We start from the raw sequence: 15,521 nt of genomic DNA, 5'->3' as shown, positions 1-15,521 counted from the left end.
CTAAATATTGTGAAATGCTGTTTTTCAGCATGGGTAACTTGACAGGGATACAATGGCTGGGCCATATAAAACAACACACATATCATTGCAATACATTTTCATCCATAACAATGTAACAAAAATCTCAACACACAATTGATCTACAGCAGATTTGTAGTGTTTTGTTGTATAAAATCACAACTCAGGAGTGAGAAATACAAATCAATGAAAATAAATAATAATGTGATAATTATCGATGTGGACTAACTTAATAATATTTTTCTAAATATAATTTTCGGCCATATCATTGCTGCATATGTGGTTGTGATACATAGACATTGTAACTGCCCCTGGACCGCATTTCCCATGGTGCAGTGCGCGCTGACGACAGGAACATGCCTTGATTCTTCCCTCGGTTCTTTTCTGGGAACTGAGGCAAACAAGCTGAGAGGAGCCGCTGCTGCTGCTGCTGCTGCTGCTGCTCGGTAGGAAAAAACCCTGTTTCTCTACAAACTGCAGGAAGTAAACACAGGAGGCCGCAGACATGTGTGAATGTCATGTTGTACTTACTTGGATTACGAGGTAGTTTGCCTCTCTCTTAACTTTTTGCTGCACCTCCCACCAGGCGCACAACAACGGCTTCTGTACATTAGAGTGGAGCGAGCTCCCTGCGTGGAGACATCGTGCGTAAAGCAGGACGAGACTCGTTTCTGTTCAATGATCGCTTTAGAAATGTGTGTTTGTTTGCGTTGTTTATTTGTATTTACCACATTAAACATGCATATATTCTCAAGTTCAACTCTGAAACTGTCCAAGTCTCAAGTGGAACCGTCCAAAGTGAGGTTGGTTATTGTTGCGTCCTAAGCTCTTTAACTTATACTATTTCAAATTTTATTTTCCAAAGTCATGATCAGTATTTTGCAACTTGTGATCCCCCTCCCACACACGCACGCACGCAGAGGGACACGTGCGCGCGTGTACATGAGCTAGTGAGCCCTCCTCACACGCCCGCTCTGCAGCTTTATCAGCTCTGCTGTGTTTGTTTTTCACCCCCGTGTCAGAGAAGATAGGAAATCGGCTGAAAAGGCACATATGAGAACTACCTGATCACACCACAAACAAAGAAGTGTTTGTTGTGGAAAATAAAATCTGCCTGCTCATCCACTTTCAAAGAGGAAAACAAAACACGTCAGCGCAACATGATGAGGGGAAAATACGTCATTTGCAGTAGAATGAAAGAAAATTTTGTTTTTGATAAAATGTGGAAACCCTTATTAAAGATGAAATAATTAGTAGATTATTTGAATGACAGAAATTAAACAGAAACATTTGATAGCTTCTTATTGTCTTAAGTTATTGTATCACTGTTGGATTTGTGTGTGTTACTTTATACTCAACTATAAACAACACTAATCAAAAGATATTAGGATCTGAACTAGGACTGGGTATTGCATTCAACCTCATGATATGATACGTAACATGATACAGAGGCCAAGATACAATGAGTATCGCGATACACATTGCTTTTGAAAAAATGACCATTTCCTGCTGCTCCAAGAAGAGCTCCAACATATCACAGGAGATTGTTCCATCTCGTTTTGCAATTGTGCTCTTCCTAAAAAACAAGCCACGATTCTGCTAATTCTTCCCAGTAGACGCGAAACAGTCCGAGTCTTGAGTGCACGTTGAGTGACCAAATTCAGACTGTGTGCAAAGCATTTCACGTGCACTTGTTTCAGTAGCTGTGCTGCGATTGTCATGTTGGAATTTTGGTACCGAACCGACCGGTGGGGATTGTACAGCGTGGCTCACACTCATTAAGCAGTTGTCTGAAGCCTTCGTTATCAACAGCGCTGTACGGGCGCAAGTCTTGACATATAAAGCATAAAAGTACATTTGTGATCTTCTGAGCTTGTTGGGATGTTGAGGTTGGTCGTGTTGCTGAAGTATTTCACTTTGTTTCTGCATAGCTTGCATATTGCATGACACATGTCCAGCTCCCAACTTCCTGGTGTTTGCAAACGGCAATAGATACAGTTCTCCACTGTTTTCATCCATGTTCGCTTTGAATTGAGACCTGTGCTGTTTGTGTCTTTGCTGCCACTTATCTTATGCCGTCACAGCATTTGATGCCGTATCGATACAGTAGCATCTGCATCCATGCTAACCCTAACCCTAACCCACAATAGATGTGAGACGTGACATGATACGCACAGCTAAACACACACACTCCTGCAGAAGTTCTTCCCGCTGATTATGTAGCAACTAGTTTTATCTTCAGTGTTGCAGAAGAAGTGACGCCCCGTTTATCCAGGAACATAAATGTGAAGTCAGCATTTATACCGATCAGTTCCATGTGTGAGGGATTAGCAAAGAGCAGAGGAGTAGAGTCTGCTGTTGACCAGCGGAGCAACCGGATACTGTAAAGTCTATAATTAGTTTTTCACCAGACAAGCCTTGGTGCATTCATTTGGAGAGGGTCAGCATATATAATAATCTCTATTGATGATATTATTTTATGGGGGGCTCCGATTGTCACTGGGTAGTTTGCACACTGGTTCCAGTCCTAATGTGGTAATAGATTGTCATGTTACCTTTTTCATTTGGTTCCCACTGTGCTTCCATTAACCAAAACATACATAAATAAGCAGAGGAACCATTTAAGACACCGTTTTTATAGAGCAGGCCTTATTTCAGTAAATCCTCTCCTGCACAGTTTCTTTACTAGCAGCTATCATTGGATCTCCAAGGAACCAACAGTTCTCTGTTAATTAATGATGGGCTTATGTTATCCCTCCTGTTGTTGGGGGAAATCTATACAAAGGGTGGTTGAACACAGAATTAGTCAATTAGATTGCTAATTAATAGCAAGCATTTTTTATTATCGACCCCTGCTGCCAGAGTAGAGCATGGGGGTCAATTCCAGTTAGGACGAGGACAGAAGAGAACAGAAGTCCCCTCGGTCGGCTGTGCTCAATGATTTAATCTATTCTGATTAGCTAAAGCAACAATAAGAAACATCAACAACTTAATTACCTGTAAGAATTTCTCCTGTGTCATTATCTATCCTGTTGCCTTCTAATCTTAACCTCTATTGTTTCAAACTGTGTGTTTTTTGCTTGAGTGATCCAGGTATCAGTTTTGGTTATACCGGCATAGAGCTCAGAGTTTAGTATGCTTTCCTCTCCTCGTCCTCATTGGCAGAACTTTGAGACCCAAATCCCCTCTTCTGCTTCCTCACCTCCTTACATACAAATGAGTCCTCCTTCAATAGAGCTCATAAGTTAGAATTACTGCAGAGGACGCCCACTTTATCTTTTTGTGGACGACTGGCAGTAGATTTGTTTTGCTAAATCTCAAACACATCTTCAAAGTTTACATCCTGACAGTTTAATACCTCTAAGTGCTGTGAAATCACTCGCTGTGCAGCAACGCGGGGCGTGTAAGACAATGCTAGAAATGTCGTGGAGGCTTTGAACTGACAAAACAGAACAAGTGAACAAGATGGACTGAGAAACAGGTTGATATATTGACTGTGTGTGGATCTAGCTGGGGCTGTTTCCCTGGCGGTCTCTGATAGTTAAGTCAATATACTCTGTCTATTCACATCAGCTAAGCAACATCGGATTAATTTACTGCACAAAGGCTGCAGCGACAAGCAGCATGTCTGTAGTGACCATTTCATTGTTCACACTTTTTCCCCACATTTGTTTTCCATAAAATGCATGAAATCTCAACAATTAATTTTTCTAAATCTTTTTTTCTCTCTCTCTGTGGACAGACAGGAGAACAGACATAACAGCGGGGGCCAGAGTGCAACAAAAGAGTCTCCCTGGAAAACATTTACATGGTCTGTAGAAAATTAACTCTCGGATTTGGCCGCTGAGCAGCACAAGTCATGTACCAAGTGGTGCCAGGAGGAGCTGGGGGCACAATTACAGATGTTATCCCCAAGCAGAAACACAGCAAGGACACTCGACCCTTAGTCGGGGCTGGCGTAATCGGCCTGGTGCTGGTAATTGCAGCAGTGACTGCGTGGTGTTATTACATCGCCTCTGTACGCAAAGCTGAGCTGCTTAAGACTCAGCTGCTGGATCTGAATAAAGATGGCTACATTATCCGCAACCAGGGAGGCTCCATTGTTTTCAGAATGGATTTCAGGTTGGTCTATTTGAATAGTGTTTCACATTTGATGAATGTGTATAGATACCTATAATAGACATGTCAGAAAATCTATGTACACCTTAATGTAGAAATACTTATTTTAGACATGCCATCAAGAGACACTATGGGAATCTGATTATTTTCTGAACCTTGGCAGGTCAGGGACCCTGGATTTGGACTCCTGCTCTAAAGACCGTGAGATGCTGAGTTGTGGACGTACCACTGATAGGAAACTAAACTTCTTCATTGAGACAGTACAACCTAAGGACACGGTACAGTGCTACCGTGTGCGTTGGGAGGAGCTGGTTCCTGACATTCCTGTTGAGCATGCCATGACTTACAAGTTTGCACATTGGTATGGTGGTGCTGTGTCAGCAATTCAGCACTGGCCCATTTCTATTTCTGGCCAACAAGCTCCCAAACCGTTTGTTACTAGTGACATCTACGCAAACCGCAATGAATTTGGTGGTATCTTAGAGAGTTATTGGCTTTCGTCCAATGCTACAGCCATCAAGATCAATAACTCTGTGCCCTTTCACCTGGGCTGGAACGAGACAGAGAAGACCATGTCCTTCCAGGCCCGGTACAATGACAGTCCCTTCAAGCCGAACCCAGGGGAGGCTCCGTGTGCTGAGCTTAGCTACAGAGTCTGTGTGGGCTTGGATGTGACGTCCATGCACAAGTACATGGTCCGCAGGTACTTCAACAAGCCAAACAAAGTGCCAGCCAAAGCCATGTTTCGCCATCCAATTTGGTCAACTTGGGCACTACATAAGACTAAGATAGACCAAGAGAAACTCTTGGAGTATGCTGCCAACATTCGAAAGCATAACTTCAATTGTAGCCACCTGGAACTAGACGACCGCTACTCCAGCCGCTACGGGGAATTTGAGTTTGACACAACAAAGTTCCCCAATGCCTCATCCATGTTTCAAAAGCTGAAATCAGATGGATTTCTAGTGTCACTTTGGATCCACCCTTTTGTGAACTATGACTCCGACAACTTCCACACTTGTGTAGAGAGGAGCCTGTTTGTAATGGAGCCAACAGGACGTCTACCAGCTTTGGTGAAGTGGTGGAATGGCATCGGCGGCATTTTGGATTTCACTAATCCAGAGGCCCGTGATTGGTTTTCCTCCCAGCTCCGCTCACTGCGCTCCAGGTATGGGGTGACATCTTTTAAATTCGATGCAGGGGAGACAAACTACTTACCATGGAAATTTAGCACAAGAACTCCTATTCGAGACCCAAGTTTCTTCACTAGACGTTACACGGAAATGGCTATTCCCTATAATGATAGAGCTGAGCTGCGGAGTGGTTACCAGTCCCAGAACATTTCCTGCTTCTTCAGACCAATTGATCGAGATTCTGTGTGGGGCTATGAGTTGGGTCTCAAGTCTCTCATCCCCACAGTGCTCACCATTAGCATTCTCGGCTATCAGTTCATTCTACCGGACATGATTGGAGGCAATGCCTATTTGAACCGCACAGAAGGAAGTCGCATATTACCCGATCGAGAACTCTATATCCGCTGGCTGGAGCTGTCGGCCTTCATGCCCTCCATGCAGTTTTCTATTCCGCCATGGGCATATGACAGTGAGGTGGTTGAAATTGCACGGAAATACACAGCTCTCCATGAAAGTCTTGTGGCACCACGGGTCCTTGAGCTTGCTGGTGAGGTGCTGGACACTGGAGACCCAATCATACGGCCCCTGTGGTGGATTGCCACAGGTGATGAGACAGCCTATAAAATCGACTCCCAGTTCCTGATTGGGGATGACCTCATGGTAGCCCCAGTTTTAGAGCCCGGGAAGCAAGAGCGTGACATCTACCTCCCTGCTGGCCGCTGGAGAAGCTACAAGGGGGAGAGATTTGATATCAAGGAGCCACTGCACCTCACAGACTATCCAGTAGACCTGGATGAAATAGCTTACTTTGTTTGGGTGTAGCAAAAAGGGAATGCAAAGCTGTAAAGTAAGGATGCATTGCAGTAAGTGTGTATAATGCTTCTTAATACGCAACTTTTCATTTTTACAAGGAAGGACATGTTATTTAATCTTTTTAAAGTTACATATTTCGAGCTTTGAAGGTATTTTATATCATGTATGTGAAACATTTGTCAAAAAGGGAATGTACGCACACAGGGATTTGATTAAGGCACAATTGCAATGGTAGACCATAAAGATTTGGAATGTCACAGTACTTTGTTAGTAGTTAATTAGTCAGTCCATAACTTTAGGACACTCCTCTAAAACTGTCAGATGACTATGCACTTTCTTGTGACAACAGCAACACACTCACAAACATTGAAGTTGTTTGGATGAGTGTTTGTAGAGAAAATAGAAATATAGAAATACAGAGATACAACGATACTTTTAAGTGAACAAGTTGTATGATGCAAGGTTGATATAAGCATTTCATTATTGTCATAAGGCCACTTTGCCTTTGACACTAATGAATTTGTACTAATTTGCTTCAACACACTTTTCAGGAAGTTGGGTTTAATGTTTCAATTTTTTCAGCATGAACGCTTGAAAGTTAATCACTACAAATTGCATGTGCTTTGTGTGTAACGCAGTGTCATGTAACGTCACTTAGCTCAGAAGAAACTTCCTTTTATTAAGCACTAAATACTTAATGCTCTTCCTCAGGTAACTGTTTTCTCAGGCTGGAGTGTGTTTAATGTTCAGAGAAAACAAAGCACACATGCAGGTTACTGATACTAATGATGTCTAAACATTCACACGTCTACAAGATAATGAGCAGCGCTTAGCTTTTTTAAATTCTCAAACATAATAAGCTAAATAATAATGGTTGGTTCTTTTTATATCCAGAGTTATTTTACAGTGTGGAAGTCCATATAAATAATGGATTTAGCCAAGTTAAATGGTACAGTGTGTTTTGTCTTTGTGATTGTTAATGTGAATATTTTGTCACTGCAGTGACTCAAGTGCCATGTGTTAAAAATGAACTGCCAAGTAATCTATATGATTTTTGATATGCTATACATTTATTCTTGTTTCACTGTTGCATACAATTCTTCATTTATATTATTATTATTGGTGCGTAACCCTTTAACCACACCTCCTAACTTTGTCTTAACATTTTCCTCATATACCAAATGAAAAGATTAACTACATTGATAAAATCATGTACTCTTGAAATCGACAGATCAAACTGATGTGTGTGACTGGGTGACAGCAATTCGAATATAATTTTAATACGTATTAATATCATAATCATCAATTTCTTATTGTATATGATTTTAAATCATGCGACTAACTTTTAATTTTTTTTGGATGATATCCATTTTGTACTTTCTTTGTTTGTTGGGAGCTTTTTAATTAAGATTATTTCTTCTGAGTTTTCAAGTTGCAATGAAAACAATTATTGTGTATTTGTGAATTAAGGAAAATGAAACGTCCACATTCCCATGGTGCAATATTCACATTTGGCAATATTTGCTTGTATTTGTGTTTTAATGGCGTCTGCCTTTCAGACCCGTGTTGCTGTGTGCTTGTGACTTGTGAGTTACACATGTTGACCTCGGTGGATTTTGTTTGTGCCTTTTACCGGAGTGTCATAACACCACCGCCTATTTTTAGCAGTTCTCACTCAGCATCTGGTCCAGGCCAATCTCCGAGGCTATATCTGTCTCAGACTGTTGCTTTATGACGACACTGAGAGGCTCTTTTGGACTGAAAGTCTGTTTGTTGGTGGCTCCTGTGACCCAGCGTGTCCAGTTTGCTTCAGGTTATTGTAGCCGAAGGCTGGCAATATTTGCATGTGCCTAAAGGTTTGCAGCAATTTCAGAAAGAGTGCATATTTGATGTCCTATGCGATTCAAATGTATTAAAAATAATTTTGCAGATAATCTTGTCCAATTTTATTCATTTCAAGACAGTGGTTCTCAAGTGGGGGTCCATGTCACACTACCACGGGGTCTGTAAAAAAGTTTATATATATATCCGTCAAAATCTTTATGTCAATGACTATTCTGTGTTGACATTTGGAAAATATTTCAATACTTAACTACTATCATTTCGCTAGAGAGGCGGTGGTCTAGTGGCAGAAACTTGGACTATGGGCAGAGAAGGTCTCTGGTTCGTCTCTGGTTCGACTCCACGGAGAAACAACAAAAGACGAACCTGGATTGATCTGTCCAAAAATCCAAGAGTCTCCCTACCCTGTCTAGTGCCCCTGAGCAAGGCACCTTACTCCCCCAACATCTGCTCCCCGAGTGCCGTACATGGTCGCTCACTGCTCTGTGTGTCCTGCACCAGATGGGTCAAAAGCAGAGGTTAAATTTCCCTACCTGCATGAATGTGCCTTTGCATGTCTGTGCATGTGTTTGGGACAAATAAATGCATCTTAATCTTGTGTTGTTTCTTTCAGATAAACTAGTCTGTGTTAAAAAAATAAATAAATAGGTGATCTGTGATTATTCCAAGGGACATGCATGAGGTGGTCATTGGATTATTTTCTATCTTGTTGAAGGTCCTTGGCTTAATATGAAACTGAGAACAGAAAGTACATTCGCCACATTTTGGTGTCATGACCACCATTACCAGATGACTGTCGGTGATCAATATGTGTTCAACTTTTTCATTTTACCCCCAGCGATTAATGGAAAAAGTAGAAAAATTCTGGACATGTAATTCAGGTCAGTAAACTGATCATGCGATCACAACCTGTAACCTCTTATGAGTCTGCAATACATGGAAACTAATGTGCCCATCAATGCCTTATTGAAAGAGGCAATCCCCCCCAGAGGCTCCTCTAACTTTGTGACGCCTGGCTCATCATGGGGCAATAATGACAAGCTGATGAAACAATCGTGCAGGTGATTTGGAGGCTGTGTTTGGATCAATAAATCATCTGCTGGTTCATGACGTGAGGCCAGAGAGCGCCTGATATAAAAGGTGTGTGCCTAGACACCTCGAATAAGAAAGACAAATTTACTAGAGCAGCTGATTACAATTACAGCATTAGACGTGCTTGTTATCTGTGAGTTCAAACAGCCTGGCTGCACCGTTTCTCACAGCTACAGTCGATCTGTCATACGTTTGGGGAATTTATTCCATTTGGCAGCAGCGGGATGTGCTTCAGAACTACTTCACTTCATTGGCCAATGCCTCATCTTTCTTCAGAATTGATCTGGACTGGCAGCCTGCGCGGGGAGGACATGCATTCATTGATTAGCTGTCTCTGGGCTGCTGGGATCAATAGTATTTGCTGGTTTGCTTTCTGCAATCATATTGTTTGGTTTTGCCCATCTTTTCATAGACTGGACAAATAATTTATGTAGGAGCTTCTGGGGGAAGGGGGAGATTTCTAGTAAGAGAATTGTCAAGAGAAAACTATTAAAATAAAGTGTCTTGTCCGAAAGAGCAGTGGCTTAATTAATTGTGTTTCAATGCTTTAGTGCTAATTTTTTCTATTATTTAATTTAATGTAAAGAGAAAGATAATTTATATTTACTTATTGTTAAAAGCAGTTTAGGTGGAAATAATTGAAAGCAGTTTTGGCGTGTTGAAGTAAAGGTTAGAAAATCTTAAAAAGGAAATAAACCAAAGGGGCATCTGCCGTCAGATGACATTAAAAATTCCACAGATATTGACAAAGAAATAACGAGACATACCAAATCTATAGTGTTTGAGCCGTACGGTGCTGCAGCCAGCCAGTAGGGTGCAGTGTAGCTTCATTGATGGATTTCTCCTCTGACATGCCAGTGGACCATGGTCCAGATGTTATGCGTGCGCCCACACACACACACACACACACACACACACACACACAAACGAAGCAGGACACAAACTGGCAGGGGCCCTCCCTCCCTTTCCTTCCCCACCTGTGAGCCCACCTGTGTGTCCATCTGCAGAGAGGAGACGCCAGTTGTTCTGGTTAGGAGCCAGTGTGTCTCAAGTACCTTCTCATATCCTCCTTCCACAAGCCTGTCTGCCGTCTGTCCTTCCGACTCAGGCACACACAGTATATTACACAGAGGGAGAGGCTGTGCAATAAAAAACAACCATCATAACATTGCTGAATCTAAACAGAAATAAAAATTGTAAGATAGATGTATCCTGTGCAGTGTCCTTCATAACTTTCAATGAGGCTTATATACTGTAGCCGGAGTTTTGCATTGAACAAAAAGAAACAGATAGCAAGTTGGGTTACTAACTTGATAACTAATAGGCTTAAAGGAGAAAGGTTAATGGAAATGTGCATAAGCATGATCACTGGTTTACGGATTTAAGGACAGATAAACAAAAAAATACATCATTGATGAGTCAGTAGAATTGTGACATCGCCCACAGGAGACAAACAAAGATGAATGAGCTTCAGTTTGGTTAAATAAAAAGAAGCTTCTCAGCCTTTGGAGCTAAATGTGGAATGAACATTTATTGTAAGATGACCTCAGGGGAAATAAAACCCTCTGGTCGTCTCTCATGTGAATTGAGAATCTTTGTCCTCAACCCAAGATTTTTCGCTCCGTAACTAGAATGACCTCGCATCTGGTGCTGCCGCGGCCTGTCTGACAGGAATATGTCTGTCCTCGCTAGGTAACAAATGAACCCAACACCCCAGAGACTGGTCTCACATCTGTTTATCTTTTTCACCTGTCTGCTTGCTGCACTGCATCAGGCTGACACTCCTCTGCAGCCTTTGTGGATTTCGAAGCGTGCCTCTGGCGTTACAGGACAGAGCCGCTGCTGGCTGGTAGCAGCATTTGTTAACTTTGAAACAGGGCATGATAGTGTAGTATAGTGAGTTCACTTATATATTTAAGTGTTTTAAATCATTTTTTTTTCCTCATCTCTATTTTTTATTCTAAATAATATAAATTATTGTTTGATTAAATGGTAAGTGGAACAATTATTTTGATAAGCATAATTGTTCAAGACATTTTTTTAATTAATTTATTCTAAAATATTCTCGAGGCTAAATGACAATTCTGAGGTTTAGATGATTTGTCGAATAAAACAATCTGATGACAACACGGTGAGATTAAAAAAACAGTTTTTCAGGATTTGAACTACTTTCTGACATTATATGGGGGGAAAAAGTGTAAAATAAGTAAAAATAAGCAGATGATTTGAGAGTTGAATTTAGATCTGAGTTTATGCAGAATAAGATTTAACAAAGGGAATAAGAATGGCACCAGATATTTTGAAATAAATCATAAAATTAAGGAGTGAGGTGAAGAAAACAGGCAGGGCTCTTCCTCTGTGGCTCGATGGGGCTACGGGGTTGAACGAAATGTCAGGCACCAAGGAACCGATGCATAATTGAAACATTGCGTCGCTGCTACGGCCGTGCACCGGCTTGTTTGATTGATACCATTTTAGAACACTCTTGTCCCCCAGTACTCATGGGGTTTACCTGGGAAGAAATCAGGGGAGGGGGAAAGGTGCTTAGGTGGCTCATCTGGGTTTTAGAGGAAAATTGGTGCCATCCATCAAACACTGCATTTAACAAACGCTAAGGCAGGTCCAGCCAACAAAGGATTCGTATATAAGGCAGCGAACCGGGAAACATGCGAGGTGCAGGGACTGCTGAGGGTCTATCAATCAGCCAGTCAGCTCCTTTATTTAACAAGCGAGGGCCACGGACCCCGAGGGCCACACTCCATATTCTGGCTGGTTGGGCTTGCAGTCTTCCCCTGTAAAAGGAAGAAAAAAGGGGAAGAAAAAGACGAGTGGAGGAAGGAAAGAGGGGGCATGAAGGGATTGGGGTTGGGGAGTGATGGAGGTGCAGGAGGGTTTGGCCCGTGTCCCCTGGCGTGCCGGTGCGCTTCATCTTCTCAGTGCAAGGGCCTGGAACTGCTGCTTGATGGGATTTTCAGCCCTGTGGCCTCCGCTGTCCCAGCATCCATCTGGAGGGCTGCCGTGTGCACAGCGGAGCGCCAGCCACTCAGCGACACAGCCATAAAGAACAACCCGTAGGCCAGCCAATGCCACTGATCTGAGGCTCGCAGCTCTGTTCAGTGGACAGGCCAACGCTCAGTGGCACACATTCCTGTCAGGGACGTAGGCTGATCCCTGAGCTACTGTGTGCTCAGTGGAACAGAAGACACGCTCTGTGAGGCAGCCCACGTCCAACCACTGACTTCTTCAAAGCTTCCAAAATTGGAATGGAACAAGGACCTCACTATTCAGCATCCTTAATGGTGTGGAGAGGACTATCTCCCCATCCCTCCCTGTCCTGTGCCACTGCAGCAGAATATACGCACTTATCCTTGTTTTCGCATAGTGTGACTTTTGCATTCTACAGGATGGGCTCAGTATCTGACTGAGGAAAACAGCAGAAGTTGAAACAGCACCCTGTAGACACGCCGCGGTTCAACAGATTCCTGATTTGAATAAGCCCCTCGGATGGCCGGCCATAATAAAAGCTTGCCTGAAAACAATGTTTCTCCTGCATGTTCAATAAGACACTGAGTCAATTTCTACAGCAAAGTTCAATTTAATACCGCAACACACAGCATCCAGAACAATAATATCAGCGATACATAATTGAAAATCAAGACGAAATATGCAAAGACAATCATTACTGCCTCTCATTATTGGATCCAATTTATGTTTGCCCTGGGGGACAGAGTAGCAAGTAATGGATCTGGAGGGCTGAGATACCAGCCATGTTGGCTTTGAACAAGCACAAGATCCGGCTTCATGAAGCAGCTGACACGACCGTGGAAAGTTCGGATTGACAATCTTTTTGTTTCTCCTCGGGGCTAGGTGGCGTCATTAGCATATACATTTTTTTCCCCTCCATACTGAGGACTGCAAATTCAGCGAGTGTAGCGTGGTGGGTAAGGTGGGCAGACGGCAGACTGTATAAATAAACAGAGTCTGTCTGAGGGCAGCGCTGTGGCCCCCACCTGCCCACCATCAATCAATATTACAGCGGCCACTGGCAGCCCAATCGCCCTTTTATAGGCCTGTGAAATGATCAAACATCTGCTCACAACCATGCTTCAGATATAGATGGATCATATGTATGATATCGAATTTTGCATATCAAGCAGCGCAACAGGATGTGACAGGGACAGCACAGCACCTTTTTCCAGAGGTGTGTACAGTGGAGGGGAAGGGGTGGAAGTATAGACTGAGATACTCTTGGAAGGGGCTGCAAGTGAGAAGGTAAATGTCTGAGTGAGAGCCTCTAGACCTTCTGCTGACTTTCTCTGGATGGGTCCCAAGTACAGGGGCAGCAGAAAGTCTAGAGAACACAGCAGGAAAATCCTTGTTCCTGTCGCAAGGATGAAAGATGACAAAAAGAAGGCAAATATCTCTGCATGAAAAAGCGATGCCATAGAAGATACTGACAAAGACGTTTAGAGAGCTTTTGGTGATACGTCCTGCCTCGGTCTGCTGCACCAGCCCTCGACTCAGAGCCCGAGAGATTTCTGTGTTGTTCTGAACGCGTCTGAGGATCTCCTGCTGCGTTGTTCATGTGTGAAGGGAAACAGGACATCCTCTGGAGTCCATGTCCGAAAACATCTTTTGAGGCAGATCTAATCAATACCCGAATGAAGAGTCTGAAGGCAGATCAATCATCAATGAAGCCCAATCAGCCTGATGTTGATGTCATCTTATTGTTTCCAAAACTTCCCACATTTTGGTGGTGTGCAAAATACTTGATGAGTCATTGTCAGCTATTGACTTGTTTCCTGTTTAAAAGTTGGCCATGTTGGTGGAAAGTTGAGGCTGGTAACTAGTTTGGCAGCTGGAGTAGACAAAGGTTGCCGGGGCCTAGTCCATGGAGAGGGGGAATGAATCCAAGTGGTCCAAGGTTAATGGTGGCTTGGAACAAAATGGATTCAGTGCCAGGGGCGCGCTGACAGGTGATTTGACATGAGTGAAGGTGGGCCATCAATCTCCCGTTGGCCCCTCTGACCCCTCCTCCGCCCAGCCACAGCAGCCAGGGGGCGCCAGGTGTCACGGTTGCCCTGACCCGTGTGGGTCTGCGGACAGCCCACCTGCTGTCTGCCTGAAGCTCCCCCTATGGCTAGAAGAGGCTCCCATCGCTACACGCCTGGCTGGCATAATGAAACTGTGATTGGAAGATAGTGAACTGTGACAGGCAAGTAGTAGACTCAAAAAGATTCCTCGCCAAATTCAAACCCCCTCGCTCCAGATTTCCTTTTTACGGCCTGCTCCTCTCTCGAATCGCTCTGACAATTTAATGGTGCAAAAATGATAATCTGCCAGCCTATCTTTAATGTGCTTTCATACTCCGCTGTGTGGCTATTGTCTCGTGGGCAGCAGAATGAGGGGATTCTGTAACTCATGGGGAAGACGTATCGGGTAAAGTACGGCCAGGCAAACTCTGTACTTTGTGTAAGACTATATGCATATGTGTGTTTACGTGCTCTCGCTCCCCCTGCTACACAATCCCCAGGGAGGCTCGGCTTCACGTTTAAACCTGACATAAATTCCCTGTCACAAATCCCACGGGGCGGCCAGGCTTGTAGGCACAAAAGCAAATATTTCCGTTCCCGATCATGGCCAATCCCTTTTAACATCCCCACCCACTGACCGTGCCTCCTCCTCTGAACCTAGCCCGGCACTGCGAGCCAGCCATTTGTCACAAAGTAATTATAGAATTATCGATTGGCAAGCAATTAACACCTTTCTCCCCCCCCCCCCCCCCCCCCCAACTCCCGCCCCAACCAATCCACCCCATCCTTTAATTTGAATTTGGAGAGAGGGAAAGAATAAGAAGGGAGGAGAAAAAAACAACCCGTGGGAGTAACACATTTAATCCTGCTGGCATTTGCTAGTTCTCCTCAAATTAATAGGGCGAAGGGGACAAAACGGCTTTTCTCTTCCCCCCCCCACCCCCCTGTTTCCACTGCTATTTCTCTTCTTGTCTCGCCCGCAGATCTACCTTTAACAGACAGGGAGCTGCTTAGAGCACAGCCACACACTCTATTCCGGCCGGAACACGGCATTAAACCTAATTTCATTAGGAACACCTTACTTATAACAACCCCATCGTATGACAGCAGCGTCTGAGCCATCGAAGGGAGAAATACTTGACGAGCACAAACAATTATTTTTGTTTATATATGGCAGTCTTTATTTTTCACCCCTTCTCAAAGCTGCCACTCGTAGTAGCAGGGCTAGTTGTGTAGTCCAGATGGATGTGCAGGGAAACAGTGCGAGAACCTCCGGCCAGCACGTGTCTGAGTCACGATGGCTGTCATGGAACATCACCTCAGTAACATATGGATATGAACAGGAGAGGTGATTCCCCTCCTGGCTGGATGTTTTTATAACACATCCTCTCTTCCCTTCATTTTTATCCCCTCTGACGTTCCTATTCGGCTTCACGTGTCCACTAAAAAGGTTTTACAGTTTTAAATACGA

The 15,521-nt window shown here is 43.5% G+C and overlaps 1 protein-coding gene across 1 annotated transcript; it reads left to right on the top strand.

The window, feature by feature from the left end:
• Nucleotides 1-385: 385 nt before the first annotated feature.
• Nucleotides 386-8,017, top strand: myorg (myogenesis regulating glycosidase (putative)). Its single transcript, XM_062398070.1, has 3 exons — nucleotides 386-464; nucleotides 3,761-4,140; nucleotides 4,301-8,017. Exons 2-3 carry the CDS (start codon nucleotides 3,878-3,880, stop codon nucleotides 6,090-6,092), a joined length of 2,055 nt encoding a protein of 684 aa, XP_062254054.1. The 5' UTR covers nucleotides 386-464; nucleotides 3,761-3,877; the 3' UTR covers nucleotides 6,093-8,017.
• The last annotated feature ends 7,504 nt before the right edge of the window (nucleotides 8,018-15,521 follow it).

The sequence above is a fragment of the Platichthys flesus genome, chromosome 2 (assembly GCF_949316205.1).
Source record: "Platichthys flesus chromosome 2, fPlaFle2.1, whole genome shotgun sequence".
Taxonomy (NCBI): Eukaryota; Metazoa; Chordata; class Actinopteri; order Pleuronectiformes; family Pleuronectidae; genus Platichthys; species Platichthys flesus.
Note: the sequence above shows the minus strand (reverse complement) of the source record. Positions and strands in the feature narration are given on the sequence as shown.

Excerpts from the sequence above, each read along its gene's own strand:
- myorg (XM_062398070.1), top strand. The coding sequence starts at position 3,878 with ATGTACCAAGTGGTGCCAGGAGGAGCTGGGGGCACAATTACAGATGTT. Across the intron at positions 4,141-4,300 it reads GTTTTCAGAATGGATTTCAG|GTCAGGGACCCTGGATTTGG; the intron begins GTTGGTCTATTT and ends GAACCTTGGCAG.